Source organism: Muscardinus avellanarius (assembly GCF_963383645.1).
Source record: "Muscardinus avellanarius genome assembly, chromosome: 21".
Classification (NCBI taxonomy): Eukaryota; Metazoa; Chordata; class Mammalia; order Rodentia; family Gliridae; genus Muscardinus; species Muscardinus avellanarius.
Genome location: NC_137807.1, coordinates 8,108,622 through 8,134,730, shown reverse-complemented (window position 1 = coordinate 8,134,730; position 26,109 = coordinate 8,108,622). Strand labels below are relative to the sequence as shown.

The window sequence follows — 26,109 nt, the reverse complement described above, 5'->3', positions numbered from 1 at the left end:
TATATATATATTTTTTGTTTGTTTGTTTGTTTGTTTGTTTTTGTTTTTGTTTTTGTTTTTAATTTTGAAACAGGGTCTCACTAAATTGACGAGAGTCTCACGACTTGCTGAGGCTGACCTCTAACCTGCCATCCTCTTGTCTCAGCCTCCCAAGCACAGGGATTACAAATGTGCACCACCATGCCCAGCTCTTTTTGGTTTTAATTGAGACAGGGTTTGACTAAGTCCCCCAGGCTGGCCTCGAACTTGTGACCCTTCTACCTCAGCCTTCGAGCTGTTGGATTATAGATGAGGTGTACCGCTGTGCCTGGCTGACACCTCTCTAGTCTTATTAGATTATGTTGAGGAAAAAGAAGAACGAAGTCTACGAAATTCTGGTCTGCGACAGGCAAACGCATGTGGCTTAATTTAAAGAGACACTGATTTGGCACCTACTGTATACTAGCATGGTGCTACGTGTTGGATTAGAAAATATAAAACCACGCCGGGCATGGTGGCACACACCTGTAACCCCAGTACTTGGGAGGCTGAAACTGGCCTTGAACCGCGATCCTCCTGTCTCAGCCTCCGGAATGCTGGGATTACAGGCGTGCACCACCACGCCCGGCTCTCACTAGGTCATTAAGAGTCTCACTACTTGCTGAGGCTGGCCTCGAACCTGTGATCCTCCTGTCTTAGCCTCCCCAGTACTGGGACTACATGCGTGCACCACCGTGCCTGTCTTGCTTCGTTTCTGCCACGGCGGGCGTGTGTTCAGAGGGCAGGTCACGTCCACCAGGGACCACTAGGGTCCTTTTCTTCGTCGAATCCTCCCAGCTACTCTTCCAGGTCAGAGAACCGTGTCTGGTCCCTGCCGCCACGCATGCCTTCCTGATGTGCATGGGAAGTTCTCGGGGGGTCGGGACAGGATATTTTTAGTCCATGAAGGTCAGGGCCCGACATGGATGGTGCTGGCCGCTCCAGGTGCGCTGTGGCGGGGCCTCCGCTCCCTCCCGAGTTTCAGGCGCAGAGCGCTGGGCTCTTCGCAGCTCACCGTCTAGCGACTGCACGGGGAGGCAGGCGCAGGCTCCGCGGTTCCCAGTAGAGAGCCGCACCTGTGCCGACATCTGTCCTGTCTGCATTTGGAAGCGTCAGAAACACTAATTGCGAAGCGCAGACACAGAGAGGAGCCGGCGAGGTACAGGCGTATTCTCTCCTCAGCGCGCTCTGGGCGACTCGAGCCCCGGCCCGCGGGCCTTGGGCGGGCTTGGCCCAGCTCCCGGAACACCAGCCGTGTCCCACATCTGGGTTTGCTGCTGCCCCGGGAGGCTCAGCCCCCAAAAACCAGCAATACCGGGCAGGGTAATAGGGGGGACCCAGGAGACAGGACGGGTGACAGCTCTCCCTCAGACAGCGGGATGGCTTGGGCACCCCACTTCTCCAAGGGGACAGAACCCTTAGGCAGCCGCTGACCAGACACTGGGCGGGGTCCTTTGTTTCGACTCAGTTTCCTTTTCTGATGGATTGGGAAGGCACCCCAAAAGAGGCATCATAAAGAAACATAAGATAGCCGGGCGTGGGGGCGCACGCTTGTCATCCCCACGTTTGGGGGGCGGAGACAGGAGGATCGCTCTGGTTCAGAGCCAGCCTTGCTGGCTTAAGAGACCCTGTTTCCAAATTAAAAAAATATAAAAAATAGGTCTGGGACTGTAGCCCGGAGGTAGAAGGGCTTCTGGGAACCCCAGTACCACAAAAAAAAAAAAGAAAGAAAGAAAGAAAGAAAGAAGAAAAGGAAAGAAAGAAACATAAGATAGAGGCCTAAGGGATGGTAGGAAACGCAGCTGCTCGATTTCTGCAATGCAACCGGGGTGGCGGTCAAGGAACTTAGCTATTGCCCACAATTGCTACAATCGGGTCATTAAGAAGGCTCCAGTTCATGTTACTGAAAAGGAAGTCAGAGAACTTAATCTGAGGAAGAAAGGGCTCACGTTCTCAGGGGAGAGAGGCCTTTGAAGCCGCTCAGGGGCTCAGAAGAGGGCAATATTGCTTCTTTGTTGATACTAAAGCTGCTACAATACTATTTCTACTTTCATTTACTGAGTGGTAAAGTGATACGTGATACAAAGTTGCCCACTTCTTAGTCTCTTGTGGTTTTCTGTTTTGTTTTACTTTGTTTTTTTTTGTACTGGGGATTGAGCCCAAGGGCATTCTACTTCTGAGCTACACTACCAGCCCAATTTTATTTTTTATTTTGAAATAGGGTCTCACTAAATTGTGGAGGGCCTCGCTAAATTGCTGAGAATGGCCTTGGAATTGGCAATCTAGTCTTGGGATTAAGGAGAGTACCACCAAACCCCCGGCCAATTTAATCTTTTTATTTTTTTGCCTTTTTTATTTTTTACTTTGAAACACGATATTGCTACGTGGTTGAGGGCCTTGCTAAGTTGCAATAGCTGGCCTTGAACCCTCAATCCTCCTGTCTCCGCCTCCCAAGTGCCAGAATTACAAGAGTGCCCAGACTCAATTCATCTTTAGGTCAACCCTGCCTATTGATATTTTTGTCCCCATTTTCCAGACCCAGAAACTGAGGCCTCATCCAGTCTTGCTCGGCTACCGAGAGATGATGCTTCGACATCTAGACCCCTCCTCTGCAACAGACTAGGCAGCTGAAAAATATGTTAGAACGGGGCCGAGTGTCAGAGAATCTTATTCTCACGGTCTGGGAATCCTCCCAGGCCGTTTCCAGATTTGTAAGCCTCTCCCCACTCTGGGATAGTGTCTGGTCTCCAAGAACAAACAGGAAAAAAGAAAGAAAGAAAAATGCAGTGAGACCAAACAGGCCAACTGGCCCAGAGACCGAGCGGACTTTGGCACTGATAAAATCTGAGCCCGAGCGAGGTAACCAGACTGGCTGCGGGGTGCGCTTGACAACCGCGATCGCCAACGAGGGGGGCCAGTCAAGTGTGAACAGCCTGCGAGAAGAGGGGACCCGCGAGAGCCACAGAGAGAAGACATCGCGCTCGCCGGCGACCACCCACGGGCGGGAGCCAGCCCATCCGGCGCCTTGGAGCGCTGCCAAGCCATTAGCCGGTGCGGAGCACAGAGGCTCTGCCCGAGCTGATGTTCAGAAAGAGCTAAAGAAATAAGAACGATAAAATGGACGGCCAGACACCAAAGACACAGATTAAAAGGAGAGTGTGGCAGTCTGAGGCTATGAGTGGTGGACCTGGGGGGGGTAGGGGTCAGAAGTCAGAGGTCAGGCGAAGTGGGGTCAAGCCCCCCCCAGGCTGATGGCAATCACAGAACACCTGCTGTAGATCCTGGAATCGGAGCCCCACCCGGCAGCCCGGCCCCACCCCGCCGGCACTATTTCTGACCCGGTCACGTGGGCAGGAGTCTCTCCGTGACCCCAGACGGCTCCGGGAGCTGGCCAAGCTGTCAGACAGCGCCATCCAGGACCCTGGGTGGTGGTGCAAGCCGGTGACTCACCCCCGATATGTCACTTAATGTCTGTTTAATTAAGTATGTGTGCAAAAGACCTGGCACCTGCCTTTGCAAAACTTGTACTACCGGAAGAGGCACAGTGGCAGAACTTTAAAAAGCCACAATCTGCCGAAAGATCCCACGGGCTTGGGCGCCTACCTCCCCGCCCGGGCCCGGCCAGCTTCTCCAACAGCCATCCCGGAAAGAAACCCACAAACTGGTAAAGGCTCCATCGAAGCAGGTGTGACTGACAAAAGCCGAGTCGGCGCTGATGAACAGAGGGGCCTTACTCATCCCGTGCAAAGGCCCCTTGCCAGCGCAGCCCTGCAGCCATATCTTACGTGATCTAATTCGCCCCCAATTCCATTTTCTCCCAACCTCTAGGAATCCATCTCACGACACGGCCGAGCCCAAAGAGGCACCTGGAATCCATCACACCCAGGAGCTGGGGAGGGCGCAGGCCTGTGTGCGCGAACTGGTTAGGGAGACGGACGAGGAGAACTCAGACCGGGTGTGGTGGGCACGCCTGTAATCACAGGAGCTGGGAGGCTGAGACAGGAGGATGACGGGTTTGACGCCAGCCTCCGCAATGCAGCGAGGCTCTCAGAAAGCCCGCAAGACCCTGATTCCAAACAAAAAAGAAAGAAAGAAAGAAAAAAAAAGAGAAAGAGAGTTGCATAGACAGACAGAGCAGATGGACAGATTCACTCAGGCCTGCAGCTGAAGGAAGAATGTGAAAGTAGGATCATGGCTGAAGACAGAGAGACGGCAGGCCCGCGGAGCACAGAAGTAGAAGGGCTTATACGGGAACATAAGTGAGATGCTGTGCTTACTAAATAAATAAGATTATATAAACAACTGCATGTTTGAAAAATTATTGGTTCTGATTTCGGGGATGAAGTAAGGCAGAATGGAGGCCCGGCTAGGCGTGGTGGCGCGCACCTGTCATTCCAGCACTCGGGAGGCTGAGCTAGGAGGGTCGCAGGTTCAAGACCAGCCTGGAAACATAGCAAGATTCTCAGCAACGTAGTGAGACCCTGTCTCAAAATAAAAAATAAAAAGGGAGCCGGGTGTGGTGGCGCACACTGGTAATCCCAGCATTTGGGAGGCCCAGACAGGAGGATCGCGGCTCGCGGGCAGCCTCAGCTACTTAGCGAGGCCCTCTGCAACTCAGTGAGACCCTGTTTCAAAATAAAGAATAAAAAATTGGGCAGGGATGTAGCTCGGAGGTAGAATGCCCCTGGGTTCCATCCCCAATACTGCAAAAAATAAAATACAGAATAAAAAATCGGGCTGGGGTTATAGCTTGGAAGTAGAATGCCCCTGGGTTCCATTCCCAGTACCGAAATAAGTAAGTAAATAAATAAATAAATAAATAAATAAATAAAGGGCTGGGGATGTAGCTTAGAGAAAGAATGTCCCTGGGTTCAATTCCCAGTACCAAAAAAAGAAAAAAAATGGGAGGGAGATCAGAAAAAATAATTGCAATCGAAATACAGGAATTGTCTGCTCAGATGCCAACTCCTCGGTACTCACAGGGTATGTGAAGGCCCGTCCCAGTCTCTCCACTGAGGGAAAAGGACAGAGCCGGGGCTGGGCCTGATCAGCCGAGCGCAGGACGCAGGGTCCGTCTGGGGCTGCGCGGGGCGCTGCAGCGAAGCCGGAGCTGACTGCCGGAAGCAGCGAGGGCCGTGTTTTCCTCATCAGGAGAGTGGGCCTGGATCTGGGGGTCCTTTCGGTTCCCCAGGGCAGGGCCTGGTGGCATCAGTCAGGCACAGCAGGGCTACACTACAGCCAGACCTTCCACCTGCCCGCTCTCTTTTCCCAAGGCCTCTAATCTAGAGGCGCCCTCCCCGCAGGCCAGGGCGGCGGGAGCCCTCCAGGCTCGGCATCGTCTAGAGATTTCCTGAGTGTCTCAGAGAGGCAGGAACAGAGCTGGGCTTCCAGGCTGTCCACACCCGCCCTGGGAAAGCTGCAAGGCTGGGCAGCGCAGGAATCCAGGGAGAAAGATGTCAAGAGTACCTCTCCACTCCACCCCTAGGGTGGCCAGCGCAGCCCAGGGTTTCTAGCCCTGAGGGTTCTTAGGAGCTCAGGTGATACCCTGAGGTGGCCGGCGGGAACTGGTTCCTGCCGGGTGCTCAACTCTGCCAGATCACGCAGGTCCCAAGTGCTGCCCGGGTGCCAGAGGTTTAACCTCACAATAGGTTTTTTTTTTTTTTTTTTGGTTTTTGTTTTTGCGGTACTAGGGGTGAAAGCCAGGGACATTCTACCTCCAAGCGACACCCCTCCGAGTGACACCCCCAGCCCTGTTATTTTTTTCTTTATTTTAAAACAGGGTCTCGCTGAGTTACAAAGAGCCTCACTAAGTAGCTGAGGCCGTCTGTGCGCGATCCTCCTGTCTCAGCCTCCAGAATATTGGGATTACAAGCGTGCGCCGCCACGCCCGGCTTGTGTCATTTTGTGGGTAAGGAAACCAAAGCTCTGAGAGGGTGTGCCACCTGCCTCAGGTCAAGCAGCGATGGCTGTGTTGGCTTACAGGTTCTCACCCACGCCCCAACCCAGCCTGCCCATGGCGGACCCGCTCCCACAGCCCTGCCGAGGCAGGCTCCCGCCCCTCCTCACCTCATCCAGGGACGTTTCCCTCTCCCCAGGACCCCACATCACGCTGGTCCACGCGGATCTGCCACCCCCTTAACTGAGCTTCACCTCTGCGTCTCTGTGTCTGTCTGTCTGTCTGTCTCTCCAGAATGCTGCGCCAGCAGAATTCACCCCAGGGCTGCAAGCCCCCCCAGCAACTGGCACCAGGACGCATAGTGGCATCAGACAACAGGGCTACGCTGCCCCCGATGGGACCAAGCACAAGGGCTGCCTGGTGCATCCAACTCTCCCACCTCCAACCCAAGCACGCCCGCCCTTTCTTTGGGGAGAGTCTTGCAATTCCTGTTCTCTGTCCCTTTAAAGATTCAGCTCAGCCAGGCTTAATCTCCAGCTGACCACAGACCACAGACAGCCTCCAGCCTGCATCCCCCCCTGGCAGACACTCCCTGCGGCCATGGCCCTCCCTCAGCCCTCCTACAATGACCTGCAGAACTGGCTCCTCCGTGTTGTGGCCAGGAAACCATGACTCGCCTCACCCCACGCCATGCCCGCTGCATTCCTGCCTGTCTTATACAGCCTCCACAACGGTTGCTCTAAGTCCTAAAGAAACTCGTGCCGGCCACTTGCAAAATTCTTACTTTTCAGTGGACAAAAACAAGAAGGGTTTTTTGTTGTTGTTGTTGTTGTTGTTGTTGGTTTCTGTTTTTGTTTTTTTTTCTGCAGTCCTGGGGATGGAACCCAGGGGCATTCTACCTCTGAGCTATACCAAACCCCCATGAACCACGATCCTTCAGTCTCAGTCTCCCAAATGCTGGGATTACAAGTGCACCAACATGCCCAGCTCTTTTTCTTCCTTTCTTTCTTTCTTTCTTTCTTTCTTTCTTTCTTTTCTTTTTTTTTTTTTTTTTGGCAGTGCCAGGGATGGAACCCAGGGTCATTCTACCTCTGAGCTCCACCCCAGCCCTATTTTGTATTCTTTATTTTGAAACAGGGTCTCACTGAGTTGCCGAGGGCCTCACTAAGTAGCTGAGGCTGTCCTCGAACCACAATCCGCCTGTCTCAGCCTCCCGAATGCTGGGATGACGAGTGTGCCCACCGCGCCCGGCCTCTTTTGCCCTTCTCATGGTTGCTTAAATCTTTGTCATAGATCTCAAAGTCAAAGCCTAAAAACAAACAAAATATAAATAAGTAAAGGTCACTGCCGGCTTGGATCAAGTTTCTAAAGACAGAGAAGATGGCCTTAAAGTTGGGCAGGAAGCAGCTAAGAAAGAAGGGGGGCAGACGGGCACTGGAGAAAATCACAGGAACCATGGCAGACAGGAAGCACCCACTAAATCACAGGGGCCAGGGAGCGGCGCTGTCTGCGCCGCCCGCTCCTGCTGCCCCGGCTGACACACCAGCCCCCGGCTCCAGCAGCTGTAGCTTTGTTTCAAAGCTGAGAGCGGCCCCATCTTCCCCAGGACGCACTTGGAGGCAAACGGGGCTGCCTCTGAGCGCCACCGGGGACCGCTGTGTCTGCACATATGCGTGTATAACTACGGATTGGACCCGGGAGCGTTCTGCCTCTGAGCTACACCTCCAGCCCGGAGTGGAACCCAGAGGCTTTCTACCTCCGGGCCCAGACCTTTTTTCTATTTTATTTGGAAACAGGGTCTCACTAAGTTGCCGAGAGCCTCACTAAGTAGCTGAGGCTGGCTTCGAACCCGTGCGATCCTCCTGTCTCAGCCTCCCAAGCGCGGGAATTACAAGCGTGCGCCACCACGCCCGGCTCCTTTTTTTTTTTATTTTGAAACAAGGTCTCGCTAAGTTGCAGAGGGCCTCGCAAAGTTGCAGAGGCTGGCTGAGAGGCGCAGAGCCTCCTGTCTCGACCTCCCAAGCACAGGATTACAAGGGGGCGCTGCCTCGGCGCCCGGCTCCTAATTTGAAGCAGATTGTTCTGGACATGAAACGGCGGTTGGACTGACATGTTCTGTGCCACAGGTCATACAGTGGCACCCTACTGACCGGGTTTATTCAGCTGGCTACATATTAAGACATATGGATCGATTGCTAATATCCAAAAGCCAACAGGACAGCTGTGGCCGGGCGTGGCGGCGCACGCTGGCGATCCCAGCATTCAGGAGGTGGAGACCGGAGGATCATGGTTCGCGGACAGCCTCAGCTACTTAGCAAAGGCCCCTCGCAACTCAGTGAGACCCTGTTTCAAAAAACAAAAAGAGACTAAAAAATAGGGCTGGGGGTGCAGCTCAGAGGTACAATACCCCTGGGTTCCATCGCCAGTACTGCAAACACACACACACACACACACACACACACACACACACACACACACACAGCTTAGGGTTCTAACTGACTTGAAAAAGCTGGAAAATGCGCTACCAGCCTGTGACCCTCCGTGGCCAGGACTGGCCAGCTCGGGGCGGCTGCCCCTCTGCAGAGCACACAGTGCCGGGGGAGCCCAGGACAGCTGAGCTCCCGGGTCTTAACACACGGAGGTCACTTCCTCTGAGCCAGAGCCTCGTGAGCAGGTGGGGGGCTGGAGAAACCACACTGTGGCAATCTGCGCCCCAAGTGCGAGCAAACAAAGCAAAGGAGGCTCTCGGGGGCAAAGGACAACACAGGCACCAGCACCCCGACTCTGGGTTCAGCCCGGCCTGGACCATCCATTCCCCGGAAGCCCTCCCGTTGGGACCAGCCTGGGCCCTTCTGCCCCGAGCTCATCCTCCCTCGTCCCTCCTTCCCTTCCCAACCCAGGCTCCTGCCAGTTCTCATTTTCAGCCCCAATTTTCTTATTCTGAGCACCATGGTGGATTCGGAGGGCCCAAGGCCCACAGGAGGAAGCGCCGGGAAGGGTGCGGGTGGCCAGGAAGCTGCGGCTTCCTCTCTGGTCTGGTTTCCCAAGCCTAGTTTCTCTGGCTCAAAAACACACAGATTTTACAGTGAAGGACTAGGCGCTTTGCCATTTTCACGGTGTTCAAGGAGATTCAGGCCTGAGACTCCAACTGGAATAGCTTTACAGAAATGAAATACTTTACAGGAAGAAAAGGTATTTGTTCATTCTGGGTGCTAGAATTGAATCCAGGGGCATTCTGCCTCCGAGCTATACCCCAAGCCCTATTTTATTTGTGGGGTGTGTGTGTGTGTGTGTGTGTGTGTGTGTGTGTAACTGGAGGTTGAAACCAGGGGAATTCTACCCCTGAGTTATACCCCCAGCCCTATTTTATTTTATTTTATTTTTAAAATTGTGTGTGTGTGTGTGTGTGTGTGTGTGTGTGTGTGTGTGTTACTAGGAATTGAAACCAGGAGCTTTCTACTTCTGAGCTGGAGATGAAAACCAGGGGAATTCTACCCCTGAGCTATACCCCCAGCCCTATTTTATTATTTTATTTTATTTTTAAAATTGTGTGTGTGTGTGGGGGGGTACTAGGAATGAAAACAGGGGCTTTCTACTTCTGAGCTGTATCTCTAGCCCTGTTTTATTTTTTATTTTAAAACAAGGTCTCACTAAGTTGTGGAAGGCCTCGCAAAGTTTCTGAGGCTCGCCGTGAAACTGAGATTCTCCTGTCTCGGCCTCCCAAGCACTAGGATAATGAACATGCGCCACCATGCCCAGCTTATTTATTTTTTATATTTTTTTTTTGGTGGTACTGGGGTTCCTGGAAGCCCTTCTACCTCCGGGCTACACTCCCAGACCTATTTTTACATTTTTATTTGGAAACAGGGTCTCCTAAGCCAGCGCGCGTGGCTGGCTTCGAACCTGCGCGATCCTCCTGTCTCAGCCTCCCAAGCGCGGGGATGACAAGCGTGCGCCACCATGCCAGCTCAGCTTATTTATTTTGAAACAAGGTCTCACTAAGTTGCAGAAGGCCTTGCTAAAGTGCTGAGGCTGGCTATGAACCAGCAATTCTCCTGTCTCAGCCTCCCAAGTACTAGGATAACAAGCATGCACCACCACGCGGCTTAATTTTTACTTTGAAACAGAGTCTCCCTAAGTTGAAGAAGGCCTGGCAAAATTGCTGAGGCTGGCTGCAAACCTGCAATCCTCCTGTCTCAGCCTCCCAAGTACTGGGATTCCAGGCGTGCACCACTGGGCCCACAGGAAGAAAAGCTGAATTAAAAGAAAAGAAAAAAGCGAGAACCCAGCTTCCCAAGAGAAATCCTAAAACCCTATCTCTTTTATTGCAGTAAGAGATTAGCTCTGGAGTCAGAAGCCCTGGGTTCAAATGCTGTCAAAGCAGCTTTGTGAGCCTGGGCAAGGTTCAACCCTGGGAGCCTTATTTCTTCTGGTGCTGAGGGGAAAACCCTGAGCTCAGAGATCTGCTGTGAGGCCCGAGTGATAGACGGCACCAGCAAAGCCCTGAGCACCTCCCAGAGCAGGGCCGGGGCCCCAGACACAGGTCCTGGGGACCAGCATGTGCTTCACCGCAGTACGAGAGATGGGACCAGGGCATTCTACCTCCAGCCCTCCCTTCCTTCCTTCCTCCATTCATTCATTCATTCATTCATTCATTCATTCATTCGTTTTGTAGTACTAGGGATGGAACCCAGGGTCATTCGACCTCCAAGCTACACCCTCTGCCTTATTTTTTAATCTTTATTTTGAAACAGGGTCTCACTAAGTTACAGAGGGCCTAAGTAGCTAAGGCTGTCCGCGAACCATGATCCTCCAGTCTCAGCCTCCCAAATGTTCCCAGCCCTATCTTTCTTTCTTCCTTCCTTCCTTCCTTCCTTTCTCTCTTTCTCTCTCTCCCTCCCTCCCTCCCTCCCTTTCTCTCTCTCTCTCTGTACTAGGTATGGAACCCAAGGGCATTCTACCTCCAAGTTACACCCACAACCCTATTTTGTATTCTTTATTTTGAAACAGGGTCTCACTGAGTTGCAGAGGGCCTCACTAAGCAGCTGAGGCTGGCCTCGAACCAGGATCCTCCTGTTTCCGCCTCTCAAATGCTGGGCTTACGAGCGTGCGCCACCACGCCCAGTGACCAGCATGTGCTTTCTTACATACAGCCCTGGCTGGGGAGTGCAGGGTTCAGATCGGGGACTGAGTTCAGATCAGGGAAAGAGTGGCCCCTTGGGACGGCTCCCTGAGCACAAAGGTAGGATGGGGCCCTGCGGCTCCTGGCTCGGGTCCTTCCTCCTCCCTGCACGGTGCCCTCTCTGGGCCATGTGCCGTAATCTGAGACAAGACCCGAGAGGCCGCGTCAACCAGGCTGGCAGCTGCGAGCCTTGCCAGCCCCCCTGCGTCCCCTCCCGGACCTGGAGGCTGGGAAGCCGGCAGTTGTGCCTCAGGAAGCACTTTCAGCGCGATCGTGAACTCGGCTCCCTCTCCCCAGGGCGCTCGGGGAAACGGCGCAGCAGGCACGCAGCCTGCGCCCAGCTGCCAATGCCGTTTACACGCAGCGACCTTCTGCGTGTGCAGGGAGAGATGGCATTTCGTGGCGGGGGGCCCGAGGCAACAGACAGGATCCCCCCATGAAGACACGGAGGGCCGAGGAAGGCAGAGACCCAGGTCCCCGGCACGAGGCTCCGGCCCAGCGTGCGAGGTGCTCACTTATTTTAACTGGTGCCGCCGACAGCGCGATGGCACCCGGCGATCTGCCTGGCGAAGGCCTAGAAAAGTCAGGGGAACCCCGGCAGAGCCGAGCGCCCGGGCGCCGAGGGATACGGAGGAACTCGAATTGCTGCCTGGTCTCCAGCTGCCAGGCTGCCCCAGCTCCCCTGGGGCGCGGGGCGGCCCCCTTCTGAGCTGGGAGGGAGGCACAGAGGACTCCGCTTTGGCATGGGTTGGACACCCCAAAAAGGCGGCCCAGCCTCTGGCTGTAATCACAGATCATGGTGAGTGTCTGAGTGTGTGTGTGTGTCTGTGTGTGTGTGTGTGTGTGTTACTAGGGATTGAACCCAGGGGCATTCTATCTCTGAGCCACGCCCCCAGCCCTGTTTTACTTTTAGTTGGAAACAGGGTCTCGGGAGGACGCTGAGTGTCGCTACTTGCTGAGGCTGTCCTCGAACCTGCGGTCCTCCCGTCTCAGCCTCCCAAGTACTGGGATGACAGGCGCCACCTTGCAAGGCTGGATCATACTGCACGACTGGCTGAGCGCTGACCACGTGGTCACGGGAGTGGTCTCAGAGTCCCCAGGCCCGATCCCATTCTACCGAGGCAGAGGCGGAGGCTTGGAGAAGCCAGGACTGGGAGTCCGGAGCCTCTGCAGTGCTCACATGCTCCACCCCGCCACCACCCAGGGTCTCACAAGCAACGAGACAGTGAGAGGCTCCTGTGCGTCCTTGGCTCTTTGATAAGGTCAGTGGGGACGCTGGGTCACAGAGCCACGGGTCAGATTTCTGGTGCAGAGTCAGCCCCAGTTCACAGAGGTGCACGATCCTCCTTAACAACCTCGAAGCTCCTGCCTGGAGCCTCTGAGCCACATCTGCCCCAGGCCAGCAGCTCTGGCCCGTGTGTGCGTGTGTGTGTGCGTGTGCGTGTGGTTTTGGGTATTAAATCCAGGGGTATTCTCCCTCTCAGCTACGCTCCTAGCCCTATTTTATTTTTTTCTTTTAAAATAGGATCTTGCTAAGTTGTTGAAGGTCTCTTTAAGTTGCTGAGGCTGGCTTTGAACCTGCAATCCTCCCGTCTCAGCCTCCCAGGTCCTGGCTTTGCGGGCATGTGCCCCTGCACCACTTTCTGGCCTACCTTGACTGAACCTGGTACCCAGTGGCTCTGGCTGCAGGAAGCCTCTGGAAAAGGAGTCAGGGCATCATGTGTGATACCCTGCATCCTAGGTACCCAGCGGGATGCCAGGCATGGGGGGGGGCGTTCCCTGCTCTGTCACCTATGGACTGTCACCAGGAAACCAAGGACAACCAAGCCCCAAAGCGGGCCAGGGGATCCGGACCCTGCTCCCGCCTCGGCTGTCCCTGCATCCCTGACCTCGACACCAGGAGAGGGGTGCAGGCCCACTGGCGGCAGTAAGTCTGTTGACCCTGGGAAGCCAAGAGCTGGGTGTGGCCAGAAGTACCGTGGAAAATCGCACTGAAGGCCCACAGCATCCACCGGTGCTCTGGACCACAGCCGGCGCGCATCGCAGACGGCCGGCTGTCGCTGAACCCCGTCAAATGCCAGCCCCGGGGACTGGCTTCAAAGTTGCGCCTCGTTTCCGAGCTTTAAATATCTCTGCTCACCGGGCGTGGTGGGCACGCTTGTAATCCCCGCGCTTGGGAGGCGGAGACAGGAGGATCGCGCAGGTTTGAAGCCAGCCGCGCGCGCTGGCTTAGGAGACCCTGTTTCCAAATAAAAATGTAAAAATAGGTCTGGGAGTGTAGCCCGAAGGTAGAAGGGCTACCAGGAACCCCAGTACCACCAAAATAATAATAATAATAATAATAATAATAATAATAATAATAATAATAATAATAAATATCTCTGCTCCTACCTCCGTCCTCTATCAACCTGCCACGGCTCTCCCTGAGTGATTCGTTACCAGCCCAGCAGCCACTGTCAGCCCAAAGACGATGCGTCTAGGGCAAAATCCACGCTTGTCCAAATAAGGAGAAACCCCCAGGCTTGACGTTTCCTCAGGGGATATGGCTCTAGCACAGAGGCAAAGGTCACACGTGGCTCAGCGGGATCCCCAGGACCTGGTCGCACACAGGCTGGGAGTGCTATGGTGGCACTGTGTCCCCTCGAGATTTATATGTTGATGTCCTCACCTCTATTAGCTAAGAACGTGAGCCAGGGTCTTTGAAGAGGTAACCAGAGGAGCCCGCCGCAGCGGTGCAAGCCAGCAATCCCAGTACTCATAAAGATGAGACAGGAAGATTGCAGGTTTGAGGCCAGCCTCAGCAGCTTAGTGAGACCCTTGGCAAATAAAGGAGACCCTGTTTTTTTTTTTTTAATAAAAAATAAAAAAGGGAAGCCAGGCATGATGGCGCACGCTTGTAATCCCCAAGATTGGGAGGCTGAGACAGGAGGATCGCCCAGGGTTTGAAGCCAGCCTCAGCTGTCTAGTGAGGCTCTCAGGAACTTAGTGAGACCCTGTTTCCAAATAAAGTATAAAATGGGTCTGGGAGTATAGCCCGGAGGTAGAAAACCTCTAGGTTCTACCCCCAGTACTACCAAAATAAATAAATAAATAAATAAAATAATATAAAAAAGGGAAAGCCGGGTGTGGTGGCGCATGCTTATAATCCCAGTACTTGGGAGGTTGAGGCAGGAGGATTGCAGGTTCGAAGCCAGCCTCAGCTGCTTAGTGAGGCTCTCAGCCATTTTAGTAAGACCCTGTTTCCAAATAAAATATAAAATAGGGCTGGGGGTGTAGCTCGGAGGTTAGAAGGCCTCTGGGTTCCATCCCCAGTACCACACACACACAAATAAACAAACAAGTAAATAAATATGAAAATAAAATAAATAAAAAGAGAGCCAGGCATGGTGGCATACGCCTGCTATCCCAGTACTTGGGAGGCTGAGATAAGAGATCATGGTTCACGGCCAGCCTCAGCTACTTAGCGAGGCCCTTTGCAACTCAGTGAGACTTTATAAAGAATAAAAAATAGGGCCGGGGGTGTAGCTCAAAGGTAGAATGCCCCTGAGCTTCATCCCCAGTACTGCAAAAAGAAAAAAAAAAGAATAAAAGAAAAATAAAGCCCCAGCTCCACAGAGACGCCCGCCCTTTGGAAGCCAGCTCGGTCTCTGTCCTCAGTACCTAGAATGTTTACGGCAGCCATGGGCTAGAGCCGATGGCCGGGGTCTTGGGGACAAGGAGCCATGTTGGGAGAAATGGAAGTCAAACTACTGCTTAGAAGAGACAAGAGGCCGGGTGTGGTGGCGCACGCTTGTCATCCCAGCATTCGGGAGGCTGAGACCTGGAGGATCGCGGTTCGCGGACAGCCTCAGCTACTTAGTGAGGCCCTCTGCAACTCAGTGAGACCCGGTTTCAAAATAAAGAATAAAAAATAGGGCAGGGGGTGTAGCTCGGAGGTCAAGTGCCCCTGGGTTCCATCCTCAGACCCGCAAAAAAATAAAAAAATTAAATTAAAAAAATAAAATTAAAAAAAGAGAAGGGGCAAGAGCCTCTAAGGAAGGTTTCCTAGAGCCCACGAGCCGCAGGGCCCCCCAAACCCTAAGGCCTATTTACCCCATAATTTGAGGAGTACCTACAGACTGTAGGCACCGGGCTACAGAGATGCGCGGGCCTCAGGGCCCAGTAGGCGACCAGACAAGTCATGACCACGCAGGAGCTGCTGGCAATAGTGAAAGCCCAACCAACAGGGCGAGGCAGACAGGCAGAGGGTAATTTCCTCTGTCGGGAGGGGAAGTTCAAAGAGATGGTGTCACAGGCAGGATTTTCAAGATAGAACTGGAGCCCCAGAGCAAGGGAGAGGCTGGAAAACACGCTGCAGGCTGGCAAGGCGCAGAGGTTTAAGAACACGCAGGGGCTGGGAGGCTGAGACAAGGAGGATCACAGTTCGAGGACAGCCTCACCTACTACTTAGTGAGGCCCTTTGCAACTCAGTGAGACCCTGTTTCAAAATAAAGAATAAAAAATAGGGCCGGGGGTGTAGCTCGGAGGTAGAATGCCCCTGGATTCCATCCCCAGTACTGCAAAAAGAAAAAAAAGAAAAAAAAGAAAAAAAAGAAAAAAGAACGTGCAGGGGGCCCGGCTGCAGTGGCACACGCCTATAATCCCAGGACTTAGGAGGCAGAGACAGGAGGATTGAAGATTCAAGGCCAGCCTCAGCAACTCATTGAGCTGTCAGCAATTATGAAGCCCTTGTTTCCAAATTAAAAAATAGAGACAGGAGGATCGGGCTTGGGAGGCAGAGACAGGAGGATCGCACAGGTTCGAAGCCAGTCTCGCTGGCTTAAGAGACTCTGTTTCCAAGTAAAATATATTAAAAAAAAAAAAATAGGCCTGGGAGTGTAGCACGGAGGTAGAAGGGTTTCCAGGAACCCCAGTACCAAAATAAATAAATAAATAAATAAATAAATAAATAAATAAATAAATAAAAATAAACATCAGACTGGGGGTGTAGCTCAGAGGTAGAATGCTCCTGGGTTCAATCCCCAGCACCTAATTGAGAGAGAGAGAGAGAGAGAGAGAGAGAGAGAGAGAGAGAGAGAGAAAGCGCAGGAGAAAGCGCTTGGCTGAGGACTTAAATGCAGGGAAATTACCAGGTTGGCTCTGCTTCAGACTGACAGCAGGGCCCGGGCCTCGGGGGAAGGTGGGTGCCAGAAGCCCAGCATGACCCCCTCCCAAGCCTCCTTTCCAGGGCGCAGCTCTGTAGCTGGCCCCAGCCTGGCTCGGAGGGGAGCACCCGCTGCCTCTTAGGTTTTAGTAAATGACCCAGTAAAAGCGGGAGAGGAGAAATGGAAACGTTGCGGGGCTGCGCAGAACACGCCAAATCCAAGTGGTTAGGGAGGTGTTTGTTTCTCTGTTCTTTTTTTTTTTTTTTTTTTTTGCGGGTCTGGGGATGGAATCCAGGGGCATTTGACCTCCGAGCTACAGCCCCTACCCTATTTTTTATTCTTTATTTTGAAACCGGGTCTCACTGAGTTGCAGAGGGCCTCACTAAGTAGCTGAGGCTGTCCGCGAACCGCGATCCTCCAGATCTCAGCCTCCCGAATGCTGGGATTACAAGTGAGCGCCACCACGCCTGGCTTATTTCTCTGTTCTTTTTACTTATTTGTATGTGTGCGTGTGTTACTAGGAATCGAACCAGGGGCATTCCATCTCTGAGCTCCAACCCCAGCCTTATTTTGTATTCTTTATTTTTATTTATTTATTTATTTTGCTGCTCTGGGGATGGAACCCAGGGGCAATTGACCTCCGAGCTACACCCCCTGCCCTATTTTTTATTCTTTGTTTTGAAACTGGGACTCACTAAGTTGCAAAGGGCTTCACTAAGTAGCTGAGGCTGTCCGCGAACCACGATCCTCCAGGTCTCAGCCTCCCGAATGCTGGGATTACAAGCGTGTGCCACCACGCCCGGCTGTATTTTTTATTTTGAAACAGGGTCTCACTGAGTTTCAAGGGGCCTCACTAAGTAGCTGAGGCTGTCCGCGAACCGCGATCCTCCAGTCTCAGCCTCCCGAATGCTGGGATTACAAGCGTGAGCCACCACGCCCCACTCAGCTGACTTCTTTAAGAACCCACCGGTGGCTGTCTGAGGTGAGTTCCATCGTCTCTCTGGCCTGTTTCCTGCCCATCAAAGCCATATCTGGACACAGAACTGGGTTCCTCTCCCCCTTTTTACCCTGCAGACAGCTGGACATCCGCTGTCCACTTGGAAGCTTGGACAGAATCAAAAAGTGGCCCTCGCCGGGACGCCCAGGGCGCTATTTAGACTTTGTAGCTCAGAAGTAGAATGCCCCTGTGTTCAATACTCAGTACCATAAAAAAAGAAAAAAAGACAGGGAAGAGAGGAAGAAACTTTAAAGTCAGATCATCGTAAGTTCCAATCTCTGCTCGGCCCCCTTACTGTGTGACCTTAGATGAGTTACTTGACCTTTCTTGTTAATTTCCTTCCCCTCCTGTAAAATAGGGATAATACTGTGCCCCTTGTAAGGAACTCTCAGAAATAGCTAAGAGACAGAAATCAAACCCACTGCTCTCTCAACCCCACCTGGGGGAAACAAATCCGGTTTATGGTCTCATCTTTCCGGATGACCCCGTGTATGTATAGGGAGAGGCGTGGATGCCGGCTGCACCCTCAGCCCAGGAACACCACCGTCCTTCTTCATTCCCAGGGGAGGCGGCTGAGCTCCCTGTGACCCAGCTGTGAGCTCTCAGGACAAAGGAGACAGCAGAGCAGGGCTCCCGTCTCCAGGGCTCCAAGCGTCTTATTAACAGGAGAAAAGTCGCTCCTCCTGCCCTGGCTCAGCGGCGCAGGGAGAGGGTCTCCGTTTGCTTCGGGGCCCCTGAAGCACTGCTCCGGGACATCCTAGGACCCTCCAGAAAAGAAGTTATTTTAAGCCACGGCTTAAGTGTAAGAAATAAATGGCTGTGTGGGACAAGGACCAGAAAGGGTTTTAAGGCCTCTCGTTCTGCCAGAAACACACTTAAAATCTAAAAAATTTAAAGCTCACACCTCTCTTGGGCTTACTTCGTGCTTGGGAGGAAGAACAAGAGAAACCCCAGGTCCGCAGATCAATGGCTCCCGACAACCGCGCCCCCAGCCCGTCCTGGCAGCGCAGGCGAGGAGAGGGAAGTGGGAGGCGCAGCCGACGACGGCCTTACAGTGGAGCAGATGGAGGCCGCCTGCAATTCTGTGTCTTTGTTTTAACAAGAAATGGGACAGGAAGGAGGAGGTTTGCCCGAGGTCCCTGCCAAGCCCCAGGTGCTGAGGCTGAGGGCGGTGGGGCTCCAGGAGAGGGGCTAGAACCCCCGGGACTCTACCAAAGTCAAGAGTGGGCATCGAAAGCTGTGGGCCCCAGCCAGGCGGGTGGCACGTGCCTGTAATCCCAGTACTTGGGAGGCTGAGTCGGGGGGATTGCAGGCTCAAGGGCAGCCTCGGCAGCAACTGAGTGAGGCCCTCCGCAACGTCGTGAGACCCCATTTTGAAGTAAAAAATAAAAGAGAGGCCGGGCATGGTGGCGCACACTTGCAATCCCAGCATTTGGGAGGCCGAGACAGGAGGATCGTGGTTCGCAGACAGCCTCAGCTACTACTTAGTGAGGCCCTTTGCAACTCAGTGAGACCCTGTTTCCAAAAAAAAGAATAAAATATAGGGCTGGGAGTGTAGCTTAGAGATGGAATGGCCCTGGATTCCATCCCCAGTACCCCCCAACATTAATTAATTAATTAAATAAATAAAAGAGGAACTAGGTGTGGTGGTGCACACTTGTAATCCCAGTACTTTGAAGGCTGAGCCCCAACAACCTCAAGAGGCTCTCAGCAAGATAGTGGGGGCCCTGTTTCCAAATTAAAAAAAAAGTAAAATTAGGCTGGGGCCATAGCTTGGAGGTAGAATCCCTCTAGGTTGAATCCCCAGAACCATAAATAAATAAACAAAGAAACAAAGGAGCTAGGCTTGGTGACACATGCCTATAATCCCAATACTTGGGAGGCAGAGATCTTAAGTTTGCAGTTAGCCTTAGCTAAACTTAGAAAGGCCTTCTAGAACTTTGTGAGACCCTGTTTTAAAATAAAAGCCAGACGTTGTGGCCTACACTTATAATCCCAGCATTTGGGAGGCTGAGACAGGAGGATGGCGGTTGAGGACAGCCTCAGCTACTTATTTAGCGAGGCCCTTTTCAACCCAGTGAGACCCTGCTTCAAAATAAAGAATAAACAGAGTAGCAAGCACAAAGAAGTCAAATAACAACAAATGCTGGTGAGAATAAGGGGAAAGAGGAACTCTTGTACACTGTTGGTGGGAGTGTAAACTAGTTCAGCCGCTATGGAGATCAATGTGGAGATTCCTTAGAAAATTGAGAATGGATCCACCATACGATCCGGCTCTACCACTCCTGGGTATTTGTCCGAAGGGGTTGAAATCAGAGAACTACAGTGACATATGCCTACCTATGTTCATAACAGCACAATTCACAATAGCCAAAATATGGAACCAACCTAGGTCTCCATCAACAGATGAATGGATCGCAAAATTATGGGAAATACACACAATGGAATACTATTCAGCTATAAAGAAGAACAAAACCATGTCATTCGCAAGAAGATGGAAAGACCTGGAGAACATTATGTTAAGTGCGATCGGCCAAGCACAGAAAGAAAAGGGACTATGTTTTCTCTAATACGCCCCAAATAGGGAGTATTAGAAATACCAGTGGGACTCCAGATAAAGGAGGGGAAACCTCAGCAAAGCGAGAATGGAAGGGTAGGAGAGGAAGGGGCTGAGGTTGATCAATGGAGGAGCTACATTTGAATCCGTGTAAAAGTATGAATGTAGCGTGGTCAGCCTAGACACTCAGTGTCAGGGCACCAAGCACTGTGTGAATGTATGCCATTGTCAATATGATCCACATAACAATAAAAAATTTTTTAAAAACTGAAAAAAAATGTAAAAATAAAGAATAAAAAATAGGGCTCGGGGTATAGCTCGGAGGTAGAATGCCCCCTGGGTTCCATCCCCAGGACCACAATAAAATAAAATAAAATATAGCTGGGCGTGGTGGCGTGTGCTTGAAACCTCAGCATTCGGGAGGCTGAGAGCAGAGGATCGCGGTTCGCGGACAGCCTCAGCTACTTAGTGAGGCCCTCCGCAACTCCGTGAGACCCTGTTTCAAAATAAAGAATAAAAAATAGGGCTGTTGCCGGGTGTGGTGGCGCACACTTGTAATCCCAGTATTTGGGAGGCTGAGACTGGAGGATCACAGTTCGCAGACAGCCTCAGCTATTTAGTGAGGCCCTCCGCAACTTAGTGAGACCCTGTTTCAGAATAAAGAATAAAAAATAGGGCAGGAGGTCGAATGCCCTTGGGTTCCATCCCTAGCATGCAAAAATAATAATAATAATAATAATAAATTAAAGCTGGGCGTGGTGGCGCACGTTTGTAATCCCAGCATTTGGGAGGCTGAGTCCAGAGGATTGTGGTTTGTGGACAACCCCAGCTACTCAGTGAGGCCCTCCATAACTTAGTGAGACCCTGTTTCAAAATAAAGAATGAAAAAGAGGGCAGGGGGTATAGCTTGGAGGTTGAATGCCCCTGGGTTCCATCCCCATAATAATAATAATAATAATAATAATAATAATAATAATAAATCAATAAATAAAACAGGGCTGGAGGTATAGCTCAGAGGTAGAAAGCCCCTAGGTCCAATCCCTAGTATCTCACACACACACACACACACACATGCACACCCCACAGAGCACAGTCTCCTGAGTAGCGTCTGTCTGTGTCAGTTTGGGGGTAACGGGGCACTTGCCTCCCCCATCAGGTGAGAAATAGCAAAGCCAGCCCAGCCCAGCCCAGCCCAGCATCTCACCTTTGCCTGGCGGCTCCTCTTGGCCCAGGCCGTCGGGGGGAGCCGGGGCGGCGCTGCCCGCCTCGTCCAAGGTCAGGATGAGGGGCACGTCGTCGTCTAAGCTCACGGCCATGTCCTCCTCGCCCGCGGCCCTCAGGACGCGATGTCCAGGGCTTTAAATAGTCTCTCGTTTGCGTTTGAGCTTCCTTTCAAAGCTACTGGCTCGGAGGTGCTTCTCAGAAATTTCTCCATGAGAGGCATCTTCTGAGGACGGAAGATAAAGAAAGACGATTATTCAAACAGAACCCCAACCGACAGCCGATGTCCAGAAACGAGGGCGCGGGGATGGTCGCACAACCTGACGGCTACTCGAAAAACCACCGGAGAGTACTGAATATGGGAATTCTATCTTAAAATTTTTTTAAACTTATAAAAGTAAACTAGCATTAAAATACAGGGGAGGAAAGCCAGGCGTGGTGGCGCACGCTTATAATCCCAGCATTGTGGAGTCTAAGACGGGAGGATCACGGTTCGCGGACAGCCTCAGCTACTTAATGAGGCCCCTGCAACTCAGTGAGACCCTGTTTCAAAATAAAGAATAAAAAATAGGGCTGGGGGTGTAGCTCGAAGGTAGAATGCCCCTGGGTTCTATCCCCAGACCTGCAAAAAAAAACCCCAAAAACAAAAAAAAAACATGGTAGCACACACTTGTAATCCCAGTACTTGGGAGGCTGAGACAGGAGGATCACCGGTTCAAGGCCAGCCTCAGCAACTTAACAAGACCCTCAACAACCTAGCAAGGCCCTATTTCAAAATAAAATAGGTCTGGGGATAAAGCTCCGAGGTAGAGCACCACTGGGTTCAGTTCTCAGTAACACACACACACACACATAGTAATTAAAATAATAATAATGTTTAATACTCAGTGAATACTTATTATATACCAGGGGCTGTATTAACAATGCATAAGTAAAAGCTGACTGAAACTTCATAATAGCCCTACAGGATAGTTAAGATTTTTATCCCCCCTGTTACTGAGGGGGAAACTTTAGACACAGAGAGGCCAAGCAACTCGCCCAGGAATCCACAGCTAGAAAGCCAAGCTTGGAACTCTGCAGCCTGACTCAAGGCCTGGGTTTCCCGTCGTTACACTACAATATCTTTAAATAACCTATCTTCAATGACCGATAAAAAGTTATCACGCCAAGTCTTCCATGTTTGCCCAGATTTTTTTTTAACTTAGTCGTTTTGTTTTGTGGTGTTAAAGATTGAATTTAGGGTTATTCTACCTCTGAGCCACACACCCAACCCTGTATTTTGAAACGGACTTGCTAGGTTGCTGAGAATCTCACTACTAGCTAAGGCTGTCCTCGAACCTGTGATCCTCCTGTCTCAGCCTCCCAAGCACTGGTATTACAGGCACGTGCCACAGTACCCAGCTTTGTTTTTATTGTGTGTGTGTGTGTGTGTGTGTGTGTGTGTGTGTGGTACTGGGGTTCCTGGGAGCCCTTCTACCTCCGGGCTACACTCCCAGACCTATTTTTTACATTTTTATTTGGAAACAGGGTCTCCTAAGCCAGCACGCACGTCTGGCTTCGAACCTGCGTGATCCTCCTGTCTCTGCCTCCCAAGCGCGGGGATTACAAGCGTGCCCACCACGCCCGGCAGTACGCAGCTTTTTATGTGTTTATTTTACTTGTGTGTGGTAATGGGAATTGAACCCAGGGGTATTCTACTTCCAAGATACACCTCCATCCAGCCCTTTCTTTTTTTATTTTTTGTTTGTTTGTTTGGAAAGGGTCTTTATAGATTGCTGCTAAAAGCTTCACTATGTTACTGAGGCTGTCCCCAACCAGTGACCCTCCTGTCTCAGCCTCTCAAAGTCTTTTTTTTTCTTTCCCCAGTACTAGGGGTAGAACCAGGAGTACTCTACCTTCAAGCCACACCCCCAGCCTTATTTTTTATTCTTTATTTTGAAACAGGTTCTCACTAAGTTGCGGAGGGCCTCACTAAGTAGCTGAGGCTGTCTGTGAACCGGGATCCTCTGACCTCAGCCTCCCAAGTGCTGGGATTACCAGCGTGCGCCACCACGCCTGGCTTTTCTGTCTTTTCTAATTAGCAACGTTCATTTTTGCTTATTTAACTAGCCTCTCAGACACGTGTGTGTATGTACACACTCCTCACATTCCTGAGATTGTACACACTCCTCACATTCTGAACACTGGAGGGAAACAATACAGACCACTCTTATACAGGCAATATACTAAATTTAGGTGTCTGCGGCGGAAAGGAAAGGGGATGAAAATATGGAAAAAATGTGTGCGTAGCCGGGCATGGTGACACGCGCTTGTAATCCCAGTCCTTGGGAGCCTGAGACAGGAGGAACGCAGGTTCAGGTCAGCCTCAGCAAGTAGGAAGCCTCCTATCATCCTAAAAAGATGCTGTTTCAAATAAAAAGTAAAACAAATAAAAAATTTAAAAAAATTGGGGCCAGAGGTGTAGTTCAGAGGTAGACTACCTTTGAATTCAATCCCCAGTACCAAACATAAAAAACAAAACAAAAAGCCGGGCGTGGTAGGCACGCTCGTAATCCCTGCGCTTGGGAGGCAGAGACAGGAGGATTGCACAGGTTCGAAGCCAGCCTCTCTGGCTTAGGAAACCGTTTCCAAGTAAAAATATATATATAAAAAAAAATAGGTCTGGGAGTGTAGCCCACAGGTAGAAGGGCTTCCAGAAACCCCAGTAACACACACACACAAAAAAAAGAATATGTATGTATAAAGGTATATATACAGCCGGGCGTGGTGGCGCATGCTTGTAATCCCCGTGCTTGGGACAGGAGGCTCGCACAGGTTCGAAGCCAGCCTCAGCTACTTAGTGAGGCTCTCAGCAACTTAGTGAGACCCTGTTTCCAAATAAAGTATAAAATAGGTCTGGGAGTATAGCCCGGAGGTGGAAAGCCCCTGGGTTCCACCCCCAGTACCACAAAAGAAAATTTTTTAAAAAAGGTATATATATACATGCACACACACACACACACACACACACACACACACACACACGTATATATATATATATATATATATATATATATATATATATATCTTTTTTTGTTTTAGTTGATATCCAGGCTCACACAGCAGAAGAGCTCATCCCTAACACCCCGTTTAAAACAGCCAGAAGCAGCCTGTTAGGAAGTTTCTATTTATACCTCCCCATTTCCGCTAAGGAGGAGCCAAGAACATGCCAAGACTCCGATCTGGCCCGAAGACCTTTGAACTCCACCAGCCGCAGGCTCAGCGGGCTCCTTCCTCAAGCCCGGCAACTCTGTCTCTAAACTGACCGGCAGAATGGTAACTGGGCCACTTACTATTTTAACCAAAGACCAGAATAACTCCAGGCAGATCCTGCCCCATCACCGGGAACAGCACATCGTTTGCACATCGGTTTTAAACAAGGCCGCCAAAGCGGCCAGCTACCAGCCTCAAGGCACGTAGTAATTCGCTCTCATCACCCGGCAAGCTTCCTGTGAGAAGACTTGGCAAAGCTTCCTCTGGAGCAGGGGATTTATTTTGCTTTTAAGTCTCATTAGGGAGGAAGAAGAAGTCATCCCAGGTGTGACACCACGATTAGGCTGTCTTAAGAATAATGTTACGCCGGGCGTGGTGGCGCACCCTTGTCATCCCCGTGCTTGGGAGGCGGAGACAGGAGGATCGCGCAGGTTCAAAGCCAGGCGCGCTGGAGTAAGAGAATCCTGTTTCCAAAAAATATATAAAAAACAGGTCTGGGAGTGTAGCCCGGAGGTAGAAGGGTTTCCAGGAACCCCAGCACTACCAAAAAAAAAAAAAAAGAATAATGTTTCATTTGGAGCCCAGTGTGGTGGTGCACCGCCTGTAATCCCTTGACAGGAGGATCCTAGGTTCTGAGACCCGCCTCATTAATTTACCAAGACACTCAGCAACCTAGTGAAAGCCTGTTTCAGGACAATAAAATAAAATAAAATAAGGCCGGGCGTGGTGGCGACCACTTGTCATCCCAGCATTCGGGAGGCTGAGACAGGAGGATCGCGGTTCGCGGACAGCCTCAGCTACTTAGCGAGGCCCTCTGCAACTCAGTGAGACCCGGTTTCAAAATAAAGAATAAAAAATAGGGCAGGGGGTGTAGCTTGGAGGTCGAATGCCTCTGGGTTCCATCCCCAGACCTGCAAATAAATAAATATAAATAAAATAAAATAGAGCTGAAGCTGTAGCTCAGAGGTAGAATGCCCTCGAGTTCAATTCATAGTATCACCAAAAAATACATATAAACTGTTTCATTTTGTTTTGTTTTTCAGTTTTCTTTCTTTGGTGCTGGGGATCGAACCCAAGACCTCTAATACCCTAAGCCCACATTCTACCACTATCCTCGTCTCTGGTTTAACTTTTTTCCCCGGGATTTTTTTCCCCAAATATACTCAGAAGTAGAACTTATAAACAAACTTTCTTGTATCTGTCACCCATCTTTAATAATGATCCCTCCCATATTTACTCTGAAGGCAGGAGACTACTAATCTTCTCAATTCACCAAGAAGAGGTCTCGAAGTTTCCATCAGTATCATCATAACCGCTAGTAGGATTTTTGTTTGTTTATTTTTTTAGTGCTGGGGATCGAACCCAGGGGCATCCTATCTCCGAGCTATACCCTCAGCCCAACTTTTTAATTCTTTATTTTGAAACAGGGTCTCAATAACTTGCAGAGGGCCTCACTGAGTAGCTGAGGCTGGCCGCGGACCTGCGATCCTCCTGTCTCAGCCTCCCGAGTCCTGGGATGACAAGCCCAGCTCTCGCTAGTGGGTTTTATGTCTTAACTGTTCGGTGTGTGTCTGCTTCCTCTCTTAGTCCAAGCGCCTCTCAGCTGGGGTAGCTTCACCCCAGGGGACACTATGTCTGGAGAACATTCTGGTTGTCACCAGCGGGGAGTGATGGCTACTAAGCAGAGGCGCCTCTGACCATCCCGCAATGCACAGCTGAGACCCCACGTGCAGAAAGGCTGTGTGGCTTAAACCATCAACAGTACCGCTGTTGATAAATCCTCTCAGCTATATCCCTCAGCCCCATCTTCCCGATGAGGAAACCGAGCTTCCCAGATGGTTA

At 51.3% G+C, this 26,109-nt stretch overlaps 1 protein-coding gene across 1 annotated transcript in view; it reads right to left on the bottom strand.

Moving 5' to 3' along the window:
* TPCN1 (two pore segment channel 1) overlaps positions 1-26,109 on the bottom strand; it is a gene marked incomplete at its 3' end in the record, with an annotated part of 67,854 nt that overhangs the window by 40,880 nt on the left and 865 nt on the right. The window contains exon 2 of the mRNA XM_080717966.1: positions 20,999-21,238. Within this exon, the coding sequence (XP_080574092.1) occupies positions 20,999-21,110 (112 nt within the window). The 5' untranslated portion in view covers positions 21,111-21,238. The remainder of the gene's footprint in view (positions 1-20,998; positions 21,239-26,109) is intronic.